Genomic DNA, 21,932 nt, shown 5'->3' on the forward strand with positions numbered 1-21,932 from the left:
AATATTCTTGCAAATTTTTTCTTAGAAGACATTCACCCAGATCTTTGAAATTGATCATACAATTATGGCCAACACAATGTCTCACACAAGTTGCATACACACAGTGTACTACTAATACAATTGTGTGTACATGAGGTGCACTCTACCATCATGCATCAAGCTGTATCAACCATAGGATCTGGCTTCACCCAATCACAAAAAGAATCAACACTTATGCATGACACACATACTACCTCAACTAACCAGTCAACTATTTTAACTGTTTTAGATATATGACTGTAAATTTAATAGCTGCATGGTTGTAGCTATACGTAGCTCTCATCATCACAGTTTCATCTAGTCACACAGCAGCATTCACTCTTACATATGTAATTACATCAAATTGGACTATATTTGCACTGGATTTCTTCAAATATTTCTCCAGTAATATTATTTGGCATGGTCTTGATGCGTTTACTGGTCTATGCACATGTAATTATTGCATCAGTATATGATTGCTGAACTCTATAAATGTCATTTGTAATTTTGTATTACTCACTGTCCCATTCACTTTACCAACCTGTGCACATATACATATTGACTGCTTTATTAGAATATTTTTCAATGTTAATGTTATTGATAGCTGAGTGATCGGAATTCTAGGACGGCAGGAATGAAAGTGGAAACAGCCAAAATAAAAGAGTGAATGCATTGGATAACTTGAGATGATATTATTAAACACCATGCAAATGTGCAAGGTTGGTCAGAGAAAGTAATTGCTATGATGTGCACAACTTATGAGGGAGATCCCCACAGAATGTAAATTTGAAATCTGCATCATGCGTAAAGATGTTTTCCTTTATAAATATACATATTATGTGCAGAGAATACTAGTCAATACATTGGAGAAATGTTACTTGCTTTACAAAAAGCATTTGTACTGTTACCAGAGTTCACATCGGTTATCACTAGGATACATTCTAGATCCTCTGGAACAATGAAAAGCAGTGGCAAATTCAGGGCTGTTCACCAAGCTACCAACCACACTAGGAGAAAGTGTAACTGCGTTACTAGCTAGTCTAACATATAACTGCAACACTAACCGAATTGGTCCTGGACTGTGAGGATCTGTATGTATGGAAGACTCCAGATAGTCACTTGTAAATGTACTGCACCACAACTAAATAAAGTGATCACAATTATATGTCATCTTTGAATATGGGATATTACCTGTGCAAATGCTACAAAGAACAGTTGGTCTCCATTGTGACCTTGAACCGTTTGATTTGCTATTCCAATCATTGCATTCTTGTATGCACGATATGCAGTGTGGACACCTCCATTATCAGCAATGTTCTCACCCAGTGTGAGCCTACCATCAATCTACAGAAAGTCAATACAGCTTTACAAGTACAACACTTTCAGCCATCAAGACAAATGGGTAGCATGTCATAAGGCTACAGAAACCAGTACACTATACACCGGTGTGTTATTAACAGTAACAAAAACAATACCATTGCTTTTACACACATGTATATATACTAACCCTGTATCCTTGTTGTTGATATCTACCATATTGGTTTACAAAACACTGTGCACGTTCTTTGAAGTTGGCAATAGACTGGTCTGTCCACCACTGGACACGATTACCATACTTGTTGTACTGTTGACCTACAATTAAAGCATACAAAGCTAAATATAACATAAAGTAAAAAGTTAAAGCTATCTATACCTTGATCGTCAAATCCATGAGTAAGCTCATGACCAATGGCAGTGCCTAGGGCTCCATACAGCAAAAATCTTCAGAGACAGATGATAACAATATTGTCACTTTTATAACTAGTGTACTTACGGAGACCAGTTAGCAGCATAAAATGGTGGCCTCAATATTCCAGCTAGTATTACTGTATAAGCCAAAGTAAATTACTGTAGTGTACATTGCATGCTCCTTACCAAACTGATTAAACTGTGCTGTGTAGTAAGCATTCACTTCAGTTGGTGCATCCAACCACCTGTATGACTGCTGGTAGAGAGATACACACACACAGTCTTAGCTTACTGGGTCTTGTCGATCGGATAAAAATATCTGGATACCACTGTTTTGACAACAAATTGTCGGATGGATGCTAACACATCAAAGTAGTTTTCATAGTGGTAGACAGACAGCTATTTTCACCATACATTATTAATACTTCAGTTGAGTATGCATCTAACTTACTTCTGAATAGTGACTATCTAGTTCTGAGTCAATTTTGATAAAATCTGGATAAGCTATTTGTTCAGTTATTGCATCAACCTATATATGTAAACAATACAGTTTATTGTTTGAAGAATACTTTCTGTAGTCATGTATACTTTGCCAATAACTTGTGCCTTAGTAGTGTTATCCAGCCAGGTCTTTTCTTTGATTCTTTGCTTAAATGCAGTTTTGATTTGCGTGATCACTTCAGCAACCTGTACAATATTTGTAAAATTGCTTAAATACCAAATAGATGCTGTATTCTTACTTCTGTTCTTGTGGTGTCTGTTATGAACTCCTCCACGAATGGTCTGGCTACTGCCAATGGCATTGCAGTCTCTACAAGTTCCACACAAGTTAGTTTGGTGTCTTCACTGAGCTTTGATGTTTTGGGGAACTTGATTTCTCTCAATATATTCCAGTTATCTTGTGGCAGTGATGCAACATACAATGACAGTTCTGACACCAGCAGTTGCCATTTGGCATAGTCAAGCACAACGCTGAAACATGAAGTAGTTAAATGTTTCTTGTCAATGTAGCAGTATGTTATTACATTATGTGCAAGGCATTACATGGTTCTTTAAACATGTGTTGCTATAATTTATTAAGTGCCAAGCTTTAGCCAACATTACAATATGTGTTTAAATCACAAATTTCATGCAGTATTTTCAACATATAACTATAGATTTGTGTGCATACTAGCCATATATAATTACTGAACTTCACATATACTGCACCATATACAATTGTGGTTTCAAGCATCCATGCATACACAGGGAAATAATTGTGAAGTTCAGTAAAGACATAGCTATTAGGGTAGTCATTATAAACAGGAAATGGAATGTGGTAATCAAGTTAGTATGTGTATGCCTATCAGTGTCCCATAATAACTTTTGTGGACTTTACCTTCTCGAAAGGTAGCTGTTGACAGCTCTGAAATAACTAGGTGTTTCCACTATCACTACTGTACTACTGCTGAAACTGCCACTGTAACCAGCCATTGCAAAATACTGGTTGAAGTAATCAACCCAGTTCTGTGTATTAAATAATGTGTTAACGTACATACATATTTAATGGTTTAAAACAGACACACCATTGAGAATATTCTTGATAGCTCTAAAAGTGTCATTGGATTATATAGAGCTGAAACATTGCGAAGTTCTGTTTCAGTGAGCCAGTACTGTAAAGTGTTAAATGCAGTAGATATAAGAAACTGCATTATTTTGTACATAGTTCTCTTACAGCAGCTAGTGTGCGTTCAAAATGAGCAATGTCATATGCTGTAGTATAGTGACTTCCAGAACCCAGTGCATCCAGAATATGCTGAATTGTTGTTGTTAACTGTTGAAAATCCTGCAGTGGTATAAAATGAATAAATGCATCAATCAACTCTATAGCTAAAAAGTACACAAGTCTCCTTACATCTCCAAAGTACTTCTCCGGCGAGCCATGCGTCAAACCAGCTTGACGAATCTGAAAAGTAGCAAGCATGCAGTAATGACACACATAGCTTAGTTATTCATACTATTTTTACATGCATAAAATATACACAATTGTAGCTTTGTGTACGTGTGCATACTTTTGGCAAATAATTTCTTTTAAATGAATAAGTCATAATGTCTAATCACTATAATTAGTGCTATATACATATGTGATGATACACAGCTAATTGTTCATACAAAAAGTCTATCAATCTAGCCATATAGTAACTAATATGCCGCATCACACTGCTATTGCTATATATACTGCACAATATAGCTATCGAAAGCAGAGTTTATTTTCAATTCAACAATTCTTTTACAAGATCAACTGAATCATCAATCGCTGTCAGAGTAATAAACAACTGTAATTCACTAGAATAAGATAGACATTGTTATGGCCATTACCACTATGACTTTAATTCAAAGCTTTGTCGAATGCGCACTGGGAAAATTGTATAGATATTGCATATTGTAATGTAATGTGTAGCGTCACAGTTTCGCTTTCTTTAAAACCACTAGGATAAAGCATATATGCATAATGTGTATTCACTTTCCAATCCAACACATAATCCAACAATATAAAATTGTTCAGCAATGTACACTTTTATGACTATTATATTAATTGCAGCCATGTATGCTAGACATGTGGACATCCCCTCTATTATTAATACAGCCATAAAATAACTGCATAAACCCACGTTTCTGAATGACCCAGTAACAACATTTCTTCACCCATGACTCATGTCTAATGTATAAGAATTGGATTTGTGGAACACTCCTTCATGAAGAGCTTGCAATGAACACCCCTATTGATAGCAGAGTGGTGTAGCTAGCAGCTGCAGCCAAACCAGGGGTAACCATGCATGGCTAGGGCCATGAGCCTAAACCTTGTCAGCCAAAAGCATGGTTACCCAGGTAATGGCTTGTGGCATTTGTCAAAGGCTGGCCGCACCACTGGATATGTATATGCATGGTGCTTTTCTACTCTAGCTATCTAGATGGACTTGTCCATATTGCCATTTAGTTAGTTAGTGTCGCATACAGGCAACAGTCCTCATGTTAGGTCATTTTGAGACGTTGATAAAATGTTGCATAGCTACAATACACATAAAACAGTTACACTAAGGCCAGGCAAACTTAAATACTTGTTTCTCATCCACAAAAATTCGGATTTCCATGTGGGTGGGAGGTCATTTTTCATGAAAGAAAATACTCCAAATCAAGCTGTCTGTTACTATGAAAGTTAGCCAAAGCCTTTTAAGAACTAGTATTTATGTTTTACCAATATTTCTGAGGTGCAAGTGGCATTTAGTGCGCTGTAAAACAATAGCCAGCCTTATTAGCATCAAAATACGTGTGTTACGTGATAGATAACAGCAATATTGAAATTAGAGGTGGTGGGGTAAAAAGGGATGCAGGTGGGGATGAGAAACAATTACATCAAGTTTGCCTGGCCTAACTAACTCACTCTGATCACAGGTAAGGATGAGTTTAAATCATCTGGCCCGATCCAAAATTGAAAGAATGCTGTACTTCCAAGATAATGATCTTTGTACAGAGAGTTGACGGACCACGAGCTAACTGGGTTAAGTCCAGCATTTCTCCAACCCCCAGCTTTGTGAATCATGAAATCTTTAATTTTAGTTAATAAGTGGTCTTGTATGTAGTCGGTGTTTGTACAAGCAGAATAAATGTATTTTGCCTTCCTTAGGGCACTTGGATCATGATAACTGGCATAACTAGATAAATATCCTGCAATTTTATGATAATTAGATAATGCCAGTTCATTTGCTGTTCCCCACTGACTAGCACGAGGTCGAGGGTTGTGCCAATGACCACAGCTGTACTGGTAGAAATCTTCACATGGGTCAATAGCTGTGTTCATGTAATTGAGAATATTGGAATTAGCAATGTTGGGTTGGACAATTCTGGGAGTAGGGGAAGGAGTGATTGCCGCTGTAACTCTGGTTGTTGCCATAACACTGGTTGTTGTAATTCTGGTCGTTGTGACTCTGGTTGTTGTAATCATGGTTGTGGAAACAGAATGAGTACTGTGAGTAGGGGAAGAAGAGGTTGTCGAAACAGAATGGCTGCGAGTAGCCGGGGTTTGACCGCGGTGATCATGACTGCCCGTGACCGCTCTTCCCAAGACAACACCACATCCAAAGCTTGTGGCAATTGTTAAGAAACTAGTGATCACGCATATGCTTCCGAGCAATATTCTTCTAGATTTCTTTCGCTTCAGTCTTGCCTGTACTAAACGTACAATATCACTGCTACCCTCGCTGTATTCGTCATCTTCGTGATCATCTGTTGGTTGCATAGCCAGCTCGGCGGTTCCTTGAGACATCGTTCCTAATCCTCAGCTTGAATAGCTAGATCACTAAGAATTGCGTAGCTATACGTAGCTGAATGGTTGTATACAGCCACAGAATGCCGACTTTTATGCTCAATGTGTTTGCGCATCACCGTCTTGATGTCGTTGCATCCAGCAAATCCCCGATCCCGATATGTGTCCGGATATCTATATATTTTGTATGGCTTTCATTTAATTTATTAAATAGGGATCTTTTTCTTTTATGTGGTAGCGATATAAGAGTGTCCTGAAAGTAGACAACACAGTACCCCACGCACAGTCTGAACTAATTAATATTAATTAGCTACAATGTTTTGCCATAATGCAGGCCTTAGCATCTATACTATTCAGTCACTCACTGTATGTGGCTGCTACATCTGAGAGCTCGACTGAGATAGCTTGTCAGCTACATTGCTAGCTAGATTATCAAATTGTAACAGTCAACAACACATCAACTCAGATTTAGCTATATGTGCATATCTGAAGTGTAGCTAGTGTGTGTGTGTCTGTGTGTCTGTGTGTGTGTCTGTGTGTGTGTCTGTGTGTGTCTGTGTGTCTGTGTGTGTACACAATCTATACAGCTATGCAAATGGGGCAAATTACATGGAGAGTATCTACCAACAATCCCAAACATCAAAATGATAAACTAATTGTTGAAGAAACACAATTATAAGAACCGATTATCATTTCTGATTTTAGTTAACAACTAATCTACACCATCGTGACTTATAATTTATGATATAATCATCACAAAATAAGAACAGAAACTATACAGTAGTTAACAATGAGTATAACACAGCTGACCACATAAGATGGAGACACAATAATGCACAAATGCATGCAATTCCTCAATTCCATGTCTGCCTATATTGTCACATATACATGCCAGTGATGCCTGTATGAAATCTATGTAATAATAGTTGAAATTATGTGAAAGCTGCTACAGTGGAACCTCAGTTATCCAGATTCTCGGTTAACCGAACTACGTAAATGACCGTTCTATTAGATCTTCTTTGTGCTATTTTAAGGTTATTTATACACAGTTTCGGAGATATGGACTTTTCAGACTTATGGACCATCCGTGGTCCCAAGGGGTTCGGATAACTGAGGTTCCGCTATAGTATGCTGGTGCAAAATAAAAGGATCAATGTATAATGTTGTAAGTATATCAATACACTACTTGAAACAAGCAGTTGTATCTGAACACTATAGTTGTATGATGATATGCAACACAATATAGCCAACCAGGTAATAAGGTTACAGTCATGTTGAATCCACAAAATGTCACATAGTAAACCCCCATAGTCAAGTAAGTCAATTAATACTTCCTCACTATTGCATCATTTCTATCCAGAGGATTTCTTCCTTGACTATAGTTGACTTGCATTGATATTGGATCGTACATATTTTAACTCATTGTAAGTAGCTACTACGCTTATCCTTTATCATTAAATCACAATTAGTAGCTATAACTGGTCAGTACAGGCATCAGTATTGTTAGCATAATTAATGATGCACCAGTAACAGATTTTGCTGATTATCTGATTAACCAGTAATGAAGTTCACATATGGCTAATACTGATAACCGATCTGATGTTTATATTTACCAAAATTTCACAAGTATTTTGTAAAATTGTCATTTTTAAACTTTTATTTTTGTGTTATTGTTGTGAAAATAATATCAGGATCAGTAAAATTAATCAGCTAAATAGTCTGCTAATAATTACCAATATTGCTGAAATCTGGCTGATAAAACAATATCCAATTATTTATCGATTGATTGGTGCATCACTATTAGCAATAGATATTGTCATACACGTCTATACATATGTGTGCATGATGTTTGTGTTCAAAGTAACTAACTACAAAAGCACAATTACTGTTGTTGCTACCAGAGTTAACATAGGGCATCACTACATAGGATACATTCTAGATCCTCTGGAAGAATACTAAGAATGATGCGACAGGATCTCCTGATGGATTGCTACACAATTTATTGGACTGAATGTTTCTTGTGAGTATATTCAACTGCCAGCCAAGTATAATGTGAATATCGCAGTTTTCCAAGTTCTTGCAATGTAAAGTGTCATGCACTATACAAGCATGTGCATGCACAGTTTTATTTTCAGTGATGACTACTGACTCACAGGACTTTAAGCATGCCTACGCATATAAATTGACAGCCACACAATATTACAGGTGTAGTTACGTACATTTAAAGAACTGCACATACTGAAGCAATATTAGTGCATGACGCTTTCCATTGCAAGAACTTGGAAAACCGCGATACAGTTAAGGATACTGGCTTGGTATATTGTGCATGTTGCACTGGCTTCTCAGTTGATCATGTTCTTTCATGCCCAAAGTTCCATCAATACGCCACAATGAGATACGAGACCTCACTGCTGACTGAAGTGTGAACCTGACTTACAGCCATGAAATGATGAAATATTCTAACATTAAATTGCTAATTAATGTCCAAGATGGTGCTTGTTTGGAAAATATCTACATAATTACAAATATGGGCCATAATTTCTTGTGTCCACTATATACCAAGTAACAAAATTGTTCTGCATTTGAAACACAAAGCAGCGAAGATTATATATATATATATATACATGCGTGTACCACTTTCACACCTCAGATCAAAGGAAAGCCAGTGCATATATATCACATATCGCACTGACTCAATATGTTAACGAGATATACGCACTGCTACCAGTGCGTATATCTTGTTAAGGCAGTGCGTATATCTCGTTACACACTTCCTTAACGGGATATACGTACTGCGCATATCCCGTTAACTTGAGACATTGCACACCTAATAGGAGTGCACACTATATCCAGAAATCATCAGATTTCTTTGATGTTATACTGTTATCTTCTTATATAGGGAATCAAGCAAGCTGTGATTGTGGGATTGAATTCTGCCAAACAACCTGTAATTGTGGGATTCAAATTTAATACATCAATAGTAGTTTGTTTTTTTACTTTTGTAAATGTAGCAATTAAAGTAACATAATTAACACTAGTCTCTTAAAATTGCTAAAATCAAATTAAATTACTGTTTGATGTATTTAAATTGAATCCCACGATCACAGTTTGTTTGGAAAAATTCAATCCCACAATCACAGCTTACTTGGTTCCCTATATAAGAGAAGGGTATAGCAACTGAAAATTTTGCCAATTAGGTGGGATCGTGTGTGATTGCATCCATGAGTTATTAAATGTTTTTGAGGATTCGGCTCAACATGAACATACTATAGCTAACATACATGAGGTGCACACAATCTAGATATTACATACTCATCATGCGCATCAAGCCAGGGGCGGTGGAGCAGGCCAAAGAGTGAGGGGGCCAGGCCAGCTGTAAGGTGAAGACCAAAAAAAAAAGGTCACTGCCGGCTGACAATAGCTACTCTCCACCAATTATATCTCCTTATTTATAACTACACATATAAGTAGCTTGCTACACTGCTTCTTTGAATACTGTGACTGCTCTATTAGAGTATCCAGATTCTGACTGTTCTATTAGAGTATCTCGATCTTTTCTTGCAAACAGCGTCCCAATGTCTCCACTTCCAACCATACAGGAGCGGATACAGGTGGGGGGGGGGGGGGGAGGGGAGCCAAAGGGGGCCCCCGACTCCCCTCCAAAAATCGAGATACACTAATAGAGCAGTCACTCTAATAAAGCAGTGACAGTACTAGAACAGTGTGTAGTGAGGTATTTAAGGATTTTTATGTACTTTATCATCTATAAATGCGTGATTGGTGAGGTGGGCAACTATTGTCAGCTGGCTTATTGTCAGCTGTCTGTGACCTTTTTTTTTTTTTTTTGGTCTCACCTTATCAAACCAGAGACAATGTAGTGCCTCAGTTCATTTTTGACCCCCCCTTTCCATAAGTCTGGATCCGCCCCTGCCATAGGATCTGAATCACAAAAATCAACACTCATGATACAGCTAAATAGTTTGCAACTGCTTTATATCTACATAGTTGTAAACTTGTCTACATGCTAAAGTAGTTATACCACAGGCACTCATGCTTTGCCTGTATATATGCACTCACACTTGGGCCCTCGTGCTTGTGCGTATATATCAGGCAAAGCACTTGTGCCCGTGGTATAACTATTACAAATATATATATATATATATATATATGAATGGCATACAGCTAGTTAGTTTGTGTGACATAAACACAACTACAACTGCAAAGTGGTCAGCTAAGCATACACTACAACAACGTCACATGTATGCAGTATAAAGCTGCGGATGCCTTGCATTGAAATTCAATTTTCACCATAGTTCATGTGGGTTGTCAGGTTTGGAACATCCAAAAGCCCAGAGAATTCGTCACTGTTCTGTATACTTCCTAGCACTCTACAATGTATATAGACACACACACACACGCATGCATGCACACTACACACACACACACGCACACACACACACACGCACACAACACACACACACACACAACACACACACATGTATGTGCATTATTCGTTTATTTAAATTATATTAGCAGTTTGTATGGGTGGATTATGGGCTATTGATAGATGATACCATCAGATGTGTTTCATGTGTTGAAACAAACAAATGTTGAGTTGTGTTTACAACTACATGATTATGTTCATTCATACATTGCTCAAATTTCTGAACTTGACAGTGATTAACTGGCTAATTTGAAGTATATTAGATCTATGCTTCTCATCAAGTACACATGCTTTACATGTCACTAATCAGGTGCCGTAAATGTTAAATATGCAGCATAACTTTTAACAGTTTTCCTACATATAAACATTTTTTTCTTCCAGAAGTGGTGCAAAATAGTTATAACATGGTTACATGGTATATGACTGAAATATAGTGTCTCTCTCTCTTTGGCACGCAGTTCCCTCTAACAGTCATATCCATTTTAACTATTTGTACACCTTATAGGCCCAGGACTATGTGGATTAGTTTTGGTGGATCCTCAGTTGTAAACAATGAACACCACAACTGTCATGTGTCAAGCAATTAAAGACATGCATATCGGATTTAATTGATTTTTACTTGACCAAATGACAAGAAGTATAATTATTGATCAGGCAGTCCGAATGGTAAGGTTTGGTTGACTTGCTGTTTTGGTAAGCACAATATGCAGTGTGGATACCTCCATTATCAGCAATATTTTCACCAAGTGTGAGTTGACCATTGATCTAATAATGTATTGTTTGTATACAACTGACAATACTGTGACGGTACACACACCTTGACTCCTTATTGTTCATACTGGCTGTACTGGTCCACAAAACATTGAGTGCGTTTCTTAAATTCAGCAATTGATTGATCAGTCCACCATTTAAAACGATTGCCATTCTTATCATATTGTTGACCTAGGACACACTCATGTTGTCATACACATATATGCACTAACTGTGTATGCACACCACATTACACTACACATTCAAATCAGTGCAATGCAAAGCCTTTGGCTGCCGTATAAACCATTATGACTACCTAATTGACTAGGCCACCTGTGTACTAGGTGCTTACATGTCGGTGCTGACAAATCCTAGGGACAGGGCCAGGGCCGACGACAGGGGGGAAACTGGGGCAATTTGGGCCCATCATTAAGATCGCGATACTCTAATAGAACAGTCACCCTAATACAACAGTCAGGCAAACATTCAGCTATAGTAGTTACTCTTAAAAAATAGGTCTCACATTCAGTTTTAGAGGTGATATATGGGGCTTAAACTTTTCCTAGGTGATAAGCTCGAGATACCTTAATATAGCGGTCACCTTAACACAACAGTCAAATAAAATAAACATTAATAATAATGATAATCTTCTGAAATCACTCTCATGTTCAATCTCAGAGGGTCTAATTTCCTGTGGTGGGCATGCCCTCAGACCCCCTAGGTTAGCATGCTTTGTATACTAGTGTGCTTGTATGCTAGTGTGCTTCATACACTAAGGTTACCTAGCTGTATCAGTTGTAGGGGCCCCACATTCTTGATTTGTCCCAGGCCCCCTTAATTCTTTCGGCAGCCCTACCCTAGCGGAGGCTGTGTGTACCATGTCTAACAAGTGATCCCTCCTACACCTATTACGTCGGCCATGCGATGTTTAGTGTGTGCTCCTTCTCGTTAACAACAGCACCTAGGCATTGCATACACACACACACAGAGTCACACACACACACACACACACTCAGTCACACACACGCATGCACACACACATGTACACACACATGTACACACACACACCTACACATACACGTACATGCACACTCATACACACACCACACTGCATGTGCAACCTGCATGCACCACAGAGTGCACAATACAACACACTCATTATACACACTAAACACCTTTATCATCAAAACCACGTGTTAGTTCATGGCCAATAACTACACACCCATGGCTCCAAACAATATTGACCTAGAGTATAAAAAAGTCATGACACATACTAAAACATTTCAACACATACGGAGGCCAATCAGCCAAAATAAATAGAGACCGTAATATGCCAGCAAGAAACACTACAGGAAAAATGAATTCATTCAACAATACAAAAGGGATTTCTTTTATACATACCAAACTGATTGTATTCTGGTGTATAGTAAGCGTTGACTTCAGTTGGAACAATAGACCACCTGTCAAGAACAGCATCATTACTAATACTATATAAACAGTCTAAAGAAGTTTATATAGTCTGTTTATATGTAGACTTGTAACCACATAAAGTATGCAAAGACAAGGAGAATCTACCTTCAGCTAATCACATAGAGACTACTGTTTAGATTTTCAGAATATATACAGAAGAAAATCAAAACATTTGATAATGGAAATAATCAGTGTTGTGAGCTTCTTTTAAAAATTTCTTGAACTATACAACTAGTTACTAACCAGTAAATTTTGTAAACGATACTGAACTGCTCCATTTCATCATGCAAGCATAATATTTTTCAATGCTATTGTTCATCAGTTTAAAGTTCTATATATATCATAACTGAGTTACAGTTTTAAACTCTATGAATGCCATATTTGATAACTGAGGTAATGACCTGGTTTATGCCCTGACCATGCAGCTATGCTCCTGTTTACCCATAACACAGCAACTTTATACTGAACTATCCCGACTATTATGTAAGCCATTACATAAATCACATTGTACATAACTACAAACTTACTGTGTTTTCAGTATCCACTGGTTTTCCATACTAACCCAACAACACTTTCCATTGAAAGGTGTTAACAGAATATCCAATAGTAAAGAAATCAGCAACAGGATCCCATTTCATCTGTAGTTATATATTTATAATGGGTTAAAACATAGCTGAAAATGAAGCATATCACTTAGCCAGAAGAAATGGGTGTAATCTCTGTCATCCTCATGAAAATGAATGTAGAGGAAGACCTTTTCAATATAGGAGAAGATAGCATATTTCTACATACAAAAATGATGAAGGATGATAGAACAATTAAGAGTAATGAGCAGGCAATCATTCAACCCCCTGGAGCCGCCCCTGGCTTTAATCAATATGATTGTTAATTTTTACTTAGTAGTATAATTATAGCTAATTAACTGTAGTGGTAACTAAGACTATAAGTCTTAATTGAGCAAGTACTTATTCTTATTGTTACAAATTATAATGTGTGTTTTCTCTGGCTGTGGGTACATATTGCCCACAGGCCATTAATACAGGCTTGATAATGTGCATTAAAAGCACTTAAAATGGATACAGTTATACAAGAGGCTACATTAACTTGACCTAAGTAAGACCGTATAGAGACTAGAGTAGCTACACAGACTCAGAGATCAGCTGCACCATGCCAAGTTCAACTCCAAACAAGTTACCCTGTAGAGATTTCAGCCACAAACAAGTCATAACCCTGTACAAATTTATGCACAAACAAGCTATCAAGTCACCCTGCATGTAAAAAAATCAGGTCACTTCTTTGTGACTGAACTCTTTACATGGTGACTTGATTGTAGCTGAATTCCCAGAACTCTACTGTGACAAGGTAAATTCGACCACAAACAAGTCACTCTAGAGAGTTCAGCCACCCTGTAAAAATTTCAGCTTGAACAAGTCACCTGTAGAGAGATCAGCTTTATATAATACTCTGTACGGCCGGGTTCAGCTGTATAAAGTCACTTTAATAGCTATGTGATGATCATTTTATTCACTTCCAAATTTATGATAGGTACATATATAGTCCTTTATGTTAATTATAATGTGTCTTGTTCAAGGTGTGGTAAAATCATCTCCATACAGGATCAGCTCAGCAAGTTGTATACACCTGGATGATGAGTCAACTGAACCACAACTGCACTGTATTAATGCATTGTATGAGTCAGATGTTTTTTTTTCTACTGTAGTCTGCAGAACATAGCTGATTCATTATCTGTGTTAGCAAGACACTTTTGGTATTTTGCTCTTAGAATATTTCATGCTTTTACCTTCTGAATATAATAACTGAAAGTTTTATTTTCCTTTACTTAACTTTCCCATGGACTGGGCTTCTACCCCACATGTGTACTGCTTACAAATGTAGCAGACAGATAAGTTTCATGAGAGACAAATTTATAAACATATTACACACAATTGCAACTAAAAATCTGCAATATGATGTTATAAGAAACCATACAAGTCTAAATCACTGCTATCACAAGATGTGAAGTGTAAAGTTAATCACATGAGAGAACATTGTTGTCACCACAGCTCACACCGATCATCACTAGGATACATTTTGGAGCCTTTGGAACACTGAAAAGCTTCAGTGAATTCCTCACTGTTCACCAAACTACCAAGCACACTATAGAATTTCCACAAACAATTACAACTAAAGTAGAATTTATTGGGACTAACCGAACAGGATCTGGACTATGTGTATCTGTGGTTGCTATTTCCAAACCATCTACTGTGTACTGTGAGCAATACAACTGGAATTATGCAACAAAAATGTAATCACATTATATTAATGCATTTTACTCAACCTGAGCAAAAGACACAAAGAATAGCTGGTCTTCAGTGTATCCTCCATATTTGCGCACCCTCTTCCCATTCATCACATTCTTGTATGCATGATATGCAGTGTGGACACCTCCATTATCAGCAATGTTCTCACCCAGTGTGAGCTCACCATCAATCTACACATACAGTTAGGTAGAATGGTGTGTTATTCATACTACACTCATCACCTCAACACCTAATAAACTATACTGATCGTACTGGTCCACAAAACACTGAGTACGGTTTTGAAATTGACGAATAGATGCATCTGTCCACCATTTCACACGATTACCATTCTTGTCAAATTGTTGACCTATAAAATAGCCACACACAATCGAAACACAACTCACAGTAAGGATTCCTACTTTAGCCACTTCATAACATATGCAACTAACAAAAATTGCAAAAGTCAGAGCAGGACCATTTGTCAATTAATATAGATATTTCCCTCCATTGTTTGTTTTACATAGTAACGTGACAAGTAAGGTTTACATATTCACTGTTAAGGCTTATATTTTAGAGAAGAAATTTCTCAGTGACTGCACTTCTGTGTAGTCAAACAATCATGAATATCAATCAGTAGGGTAGTACTGTTTAAGTATGGATCCCTCCAAAAGTGACACACACACCCAAAAATGCCACTTATCAAACTCATCCTAGAGACATCATATATAATGAAAATCACCTTTATGGAATAATATCAGATCAAATACAACATCAAACACAAGAAAACACTTACAGGTAGCTGAATATAATTTTTTTTTTAAATCACCAAAACTCAAATTTTTGTCTGCCTGCTGCCTGAGTACAGTCGCAAGGATGGAGGCCAAACAAAGCAGTACACAGCCACCATTATGCCACAATAACAAACTCACCAGTAGAACGTGCCTTTTGGGGTTCCGACTAGTGCTGAGCAATATGACAATATTTTAGTTAAACCGCAGTATCTGTTTTTGATACCGTCCAATTTTTAACAACCGCAAATACCGTGAATTTGAAAACACAAGTCTTTTAGTACATATCCTGTGTGAAGAAGTATACTTACAGCACATATGAATGGATATGTGCTGCTGTAAATATATTGCAATTGGTTTTCAACACAATTCTGCCGTTAACTGAACTTTTTAGGGTTATTTCTGTGTCTAAATCTAGTACTGTAGGTCTAAAATAGCATCAAACCAAAGTACGCAAATAATTTAGTCATACCGCAATATCAAGTTGACAATACCGTACTGTCTATGAAATATCAAAACCGCTCAGCACTAGTTCCGACGAGTGTGTGTCTCTGCAGTCTGCACCTTGTCTTTCCTTTTATCTTCAATCACACTGGTCTTCATGCAATGAAACTATATTGAGACTTTCCTTTAGCAGCATATTTATTATTTAAGTGCTTATACTTGGTAGATATCTGTAACTTCATGATAGGTTCAGGACCATGGCTATAATGATCTTGGTTGATTAATAACGATTGAGCACCAAGACCACAATCTCTTTGCTTGATCACGATGACACACCCCATTATTATTGGTCTAACTGTATCCATAATGCTAGCACAGTGAAAATATGAAATAAATAGTGACACACACCTGAAGCTGATTTGAGATACCCTAATACAGCAGTCATCCTAATAGAACAGTCACAAGTGTATGGCTGTATCAAACAGTACGGTAGTACTTTTAAGTAGGGTTTGCATCAAAAGTGACGCATGCCACCAAGAATACCGCCTTTAAAAACCAGCTTAGAACCTTCTTACGCTACGAAAATCACCTTTACGGAATAATATTAGTCTATCTAACATCAAATGAAGCGTTAAAACAAGAAAGCGCTTACTGGTGGCCGGATATAGAATTTTTTAAAAATCGCTAAAACTCGAAATTTTGTCTCACTCACTCACTCACTCACTCACTCACTCACTCACTCACTCACTCACTCACTCACTCACTCACTCACTCACTCACTCACTCACTCACTCACTCACTCACTCACTCACTCACTCACTCACTCACTCACTCACTCACTCACTCACTCACTCACTCACTCACTCACTCACTCACTCACTCACTCACTCACTCACTCACTCACTCACTCACTCACTCACCACAGCCGCAAGCCTAGAGCCCAAACGAAGCAGCGCACAGTCACCATTTTATGCCACAACAATAAACTCACTGGTGGGATGTGCCTTTTGGGGTTCCGACAAATGTACGTCCTGTGCGCCTTGTCTTTTCTTTTATCTTCAATCAAGCTGCTTGCCTTCTTCTTCATCCAATGAAACCATATTGAGGCGTTAATTTTCCATATCAACACTTTCTTTAAGCAGCATAATAGACATCACAAAATTATTTAAGGTACTTAGACTACGCTACTGTACGGAGGTACCAGTACTCCATGATAGGTCACAAGATCATGCCCATTCTTTACTCTACGTATTATCGATCTATCGATCAAGACCACGATGACCATGCCCCTTTTACGCTAGCTGCATTTGTGACCACACACCTTCAAGATGGTAGGCTAATTCAAGATACTCTAGTCTAATAATCAGTCGAAACCACGATGACCACACTCCTTTTTGGGCAAGCACACATGACTCGAGATACTCTAATACAGCAGTCACCCTAATAGAACAGTCGCATGTTTATAGCTAGCTGTATGCTTTAACAAAAAAAAAACTAAACAAACTAGTATATAAAAAATGATAAATTAAAAAGGGATTCAAGCGGTGAAACAAGAGAAGAACAATGGTAGCTATTACAGCATAGCTCGGTGGGAAATTCCTACTTTGGCATTAAATCCCTACTTTGGCATTGAACACAAAATAATTGTTATACCATGCCAAAGTAGGGATTTCCCACTGAGCTATGCTGTAATAGCTACCATTGTTCTTCTCTTGTTTCACTACTTTTTATCGCTTGGATTCCTACTTCATTTTTTAAATTTATAATTTTTAATATACTAGTGCTATAACAAAAAAACAAACAACTAGTATAATTAATTTAAAACTGAAGTAGGGATCCAAGCAAAATTTCAAACTGTGAATCATCAATACTCTTAAAATCATTTACTTCTTACCATTATTATCAAACCCATGGGTAAGCTCATGACCAGTCACTACTCCAAATGATCCGTAAAGTAGAAAACTATCACATAACAAGTCCAGAATCAATATAACACACTTGACGTTTAATAGTTTATGATGCTTACGGTGGCCAGGTAGCAGTAATAAATGGTGGACGGAGAATTCCAGCCAGGAAAACTAAGTAAGTAACAGCAAGAGACATGGTTAAACAATTGCAGTATTATCAGTTCTTACCAAACTGGTTAAATGGAGCATAGTAGTATGCATTCACTAAGGTGGGAGGCTCCAGCCACCTAGAATTGATTTTGATTAAATAGTGGGTGATGCTTTTCTTGATTTAATGATGTCATGCAAAACATGTACATTACATCCATACTGTGTCTTATCGATAGGCTTGGTGTATGATGCAACCTCCTTTTCAATGTTAAAATATCTGACTGCAGCAACAACTTCAAAAAAGCTGTGACCACTGGAAATATCCATCTGTAATCAAGAAAGGTTGTAGCAGTGGACTAAATCAAGTTTCTTACTTCGTTATAATATTCATCAAGTTCCTTATCAACCTTGATGAAATCCGGATAAGCAATTTGTCTAGTGATGGCATTAGCCTGTAATGTAAAGAAACAGATATTAGATGATACTGTTCTTCCCTACACACCTTTTCTACACACTGATCCTTTGTGAATTTATCCAACCAATCCTTTCCCATCACTCTTTGGACAAACGCTTTCTGTATTTGATTTGCAGTTTCATTTACCTTGGGAATCACATCATAATCCAAGTACAGGTGCTCTATATTTACACTCACAGTGTGAATCAGATCTTTGGTGATAAATTCTTCCACAAATGGTCTGGCTATTGCTAGGGGCATGTACTCCTCAACAAGTCTTGCACAAGTGAGATCATTAGAAGCATCAAGTTCAGGGGATACCGGATACTCAATCTTGCGGAATATGTCTGAGTTAATGCTCTGAATGGCATAAGCATAGTTACTGTATTCACCACGTAACAGTTGCCATTTTACATAGTTGACAGCATCCCTGTTGAAATGTAGGCACGATAAAGAGTACATACCACTTTACATCTTTGTCATTGGAGGATGGGATTAGTGACCCTAGGACCTACCACATTATGGTAGAGCCAATTAGATACAAGGAGCACCTCTGAAATGAGTGTAATCAATCCACAGAAATTAAAGCACTGAAGCCATGTTGCACTACTGTCAATCAACATATACGTAGTAATAGTAGTAGAGAAAGAAATGGGACATAAAGGAGGACAAAGGGTAAGTCCATGATGCATGCATTATAGCTGCTGCAATTGGCAAAAATTAAGGCACATCTCAGATAGAAACAACATTGAAGTTGTTGGACAGTAAAGAAATCAACCCTGAAATTTTAACCAATGTTGATTTATACTTGGCTGTAAATTGGTCAGGCAGTTAGCAGAAAACTCAGTTAACTACTCTATTATTTCACAGATAACTTGTTGGAAGGATTTGGGGGTCACTCTGAAGATATTAATGGGCTTGGTTATACCTAACCAAAACTGTCAAACTGTTATGAAGGAATAGTATATTTTTGGGCAAGAAAGCCCAAATCATACTATTCTATACTACGTGTTAAGTATTGTCTTTAGTGACAGATTGATGTTGGCTGCATTAATTGCAACTTAAAGGGTAATTCTATAAAAGTGTTAACTGGTTGTGAGTGATTACAAAGCTCATACCAAAAGATTCCATGGATCTCCCCTAGATCCATCCCTGGAGCAGGAAAATCAATCAAGTTCAGTACATTACTGCCACAAGTACCTTCATCCACACTAGACTTTTTGAATGTAAATTTAACTAAAATTTATCTAAACAATCCAGTGAACTTCAAAATGTGACCGTCAACTCAAGGATCATGAAATAATGAAACACGTTTATTCTAATAAGGAATATTTTGTGATATTAAGTAAACAAAAACACAATAGTACATGAAGGATCTGGTTAACTCAGAAATGGGAGCTTTGCATTCGGGGAAAGTGCATTATACTATACAACACAATATACCAGAATTACATGGTACATGATATATATAGCATCATGCCAAATAAATCTGGTTGTGATGGTGAAAGGGTTGTTGCGATGTGATGGGTGAAAGGGTTAATTTCTTAATTCAGTGCCATGTAACAGAGTTTTGTGCAAGGCCCTAATAAATCCTGACTCGAAAAAAAAATTTGCTGGCAGACTGAAAATCTTATAATTTGGAGTGAGAAGCATTTCATCTCCCTACATAGCTATATTCATCACAAGGCAAACTTGTAGGCATATATTCATAACATTCACATACTCAGAATTTAAAACTCACCTAGTAACAGTGAAGTTAAAAGACGTAAAATAATTGACATTTTGCACAATTATAACAGTCTTCAGTAAAATCACCACTAAATCCAGCTTTACTGAAATATGTGTTAAAGTAGTTCACCCAATCCTACCAAGTGAAGTAACAGATACAATGATGTCACCAGTCATCACCTACCATAGGAAAGTGTTCTGTTAACTCCCTTAAAGTCATTGGATTGTAGAGAAGTGTATAGTTACGTAATTCTGTTTTAGTTAGCCAGAACTGTGGAAAATGGGGATATTATTTATACAGTTCTAAAATGTCATTCATCACTAAATACCTGTGCAAGTGACTTTTCATAATAAACAATTCCACGAGCTATTTCATCATAATTCTCTAGAGAATCATTGCCTAGTAACAGTTGTAATGACCCTGAGATTGTATTGGTCAAATTCAGCAGTGACTATTAATAGATATACACAATTTATTCAGCAATTGTTCTGATCAGTCAAGTGTATATACAATGTACATTGCAAATAATTGTACAGTAGGACCTCTGTTATCCGAACACCTGTGTACCAGCTCAATGTTTAGATAAGTGAATTGTTCGGATAAATGAAGCCTATATTCATTTTCGGTTCAACTACTCTAATAGAACATACATTTACACTAATAGAACATTCATTTTATCACAAAATACTCTAATAGAGCAGTCACTAGTTCTGTTCGAGATTAGGATAATCGAGGCCCTAATGTATATATTTGTATTAGAACAACTATCATGTAATATATCATATAATGTTCTCATTACTTGAATACATTTGGCATGACTAAATCTGCACTGAATTGTAGCACTTTTTAAGTATCAAGCGGTGGAACTAAGATCTATGGTCAAACAGGAAGGGATTACATAGTAGAGTAAACACTTGGCCATATCAAGACATGTGTATAGGATTTGTAAATTGAGCATTTTCAGGTGGTCAAAATTAAATGTTTCCAAAACACTGAGTTATAACCAAAATACTAATAATTATTATTATGCATTAAATAAATTTAAAATCCTTTTCATAACCTCAGCTTGGTGAAACAGGCTGATCAAATAATCTCATCATTTCTTCTCCAATAATGGAAAATACATGTATTTTACACTCCACACAAAAATTTACAAACCATGATCTTTACAGCACACCATACAACACAAGAAAGCCTTTGAATTTCTCTATCCAATGTTGACCATAGTGGCATGATAACGTTACCATAGTGACAGTTATTTACTGCTGATGATGTCATAATGCATGTTCCATACATTAAGCTATTGGAAAATTACCTTGATGGGAAAATCTCAAAATTACAATTACTATCCTCAACCGAATTCACTAAACTTGGTATGACCAGATTGAGAGAAAAACAAATGTATAATCACCACTGGGATTCGATCCCGTAATGTAACAGGTGCAAG

General features: G+C 37.1%; 3 protein-coding genes and 1 long non-coding RNA gene across 4 annotated transcripts in view; all 4 read right to left on the reverse strand.

The window, feature by feature from the left end:
• LOC136243288 (endothelin-converting enzyme 1-like) overlaps window positions 1-21,932 on the reverse strand; it is a 75,991-nt gene that overhangs the window by 50,557 nt on the left and 3,502 nt on the right. The window contains exons 3-4 of the mRNA XM_066034811.1: window positions 20,814-20,936; window positions 20,669-20,755 (exon numbers count right to left, since the gene is read on the reverse strand). Of these exons, the coding sequence (XP_065890883.1) occupies window positions 20,669-20,755; window positions 20,814-20,936 (210 nt within the window). The remainder of the gene's footprint in view (window positions 1-20,668; window positions 20,756-20,813; window positions 20,937-21,932) is intronic.
• LOC136243286 (endothelin-converting enzyme homolog) lies at window positions 816-6,193 on the reverse strand. The gene is made up of 16 exons (XM_066034808.1): window positions 5,168-6,193; window positions 3,641-3,691; window positions 3,461-3,571; window positions 3,312-3,398; window positions 3,125-3,252; window positions 2,487-2,718; window positions 2,335-2,433; window positions 2,198-2,275; window positions 2,039-2,145; window positions 1,933-1,991; window positions 1,832-1,883; window positions 1,712-1,779; window positions 1,526-1,650; window positions 1,210-1,362; window positions 1,083-1,159; window positions 816-1,025 (listed from the first exon to the last, which is right to left on the reverse strand). Exons 1-16 carry the CDS (start codon window positions 6,047-6,049, stop codon window positions 923-925), a joined length of 2,412 nt encoding a protein of 803 aa, XP_065890880.1. The 5' UTR covers window positions 6,050-6,193; the 3' UTR covers window positions 816-922.
• LOC136243291 (uncharacterized) lies at window positions 11,317-12,703 on the reverse strand. Its single transcript, XR_010694824.1, has 4 exons — window positions 12,645-12,703; window positions 12,538-12,589; window positions 12,419-12,488; window positions 11,317-11,435 (listed from the first exon to the last, which is right to left on the reverse strand). It is a non-coding gene; the product is annotated as an uncharacterized lncRNA (long non-coding RNA).
• On the reverse strand, window positions 14,614-19,276 carry LOC136243345 (endothelin-converting enzyme homolog). The gene is made up of 12 exons (XM_066034866.1): window positions 19,272-19,276; window positions 18,955-19,186; window positions 18,805-18,903; window positions 18,677-18,754; window positions 18,523-18,629; window positions 18,381-18,439; window positions 18,272-18,323; window positions 18,140-18,207; window positions 15,256-15,380; window positions 15,052-15,204; window positions 14,924-14,997; window positions 14,614-14,870 (listed from the first exon to the last, which is right to left on the reverse strand). Exons 1-12 carry the CDS (start codon window positions 19,274-19,276, stop codon window positions 14,768-14,770), a joined length of 1,155 nt encoding a protein of 384 aa, XP_065890938.1. The 3' UTR covers window positions 14,614-14,767.

The sequence above is a fragment of the Dysidea avara genome, chromosome 13 (genome assembly GCF_963678975.1).
Source record: "Dysidea avara chromosome 13, odDysAvar1.4, whole genome shotgun sequence".
NCBI classification, from domain to species: Eukaryota; Metazoa; Porifera; class Demospongiae; order Dictyoceratida; family Dysideidae; genus Dysidea; species Dysidea avara.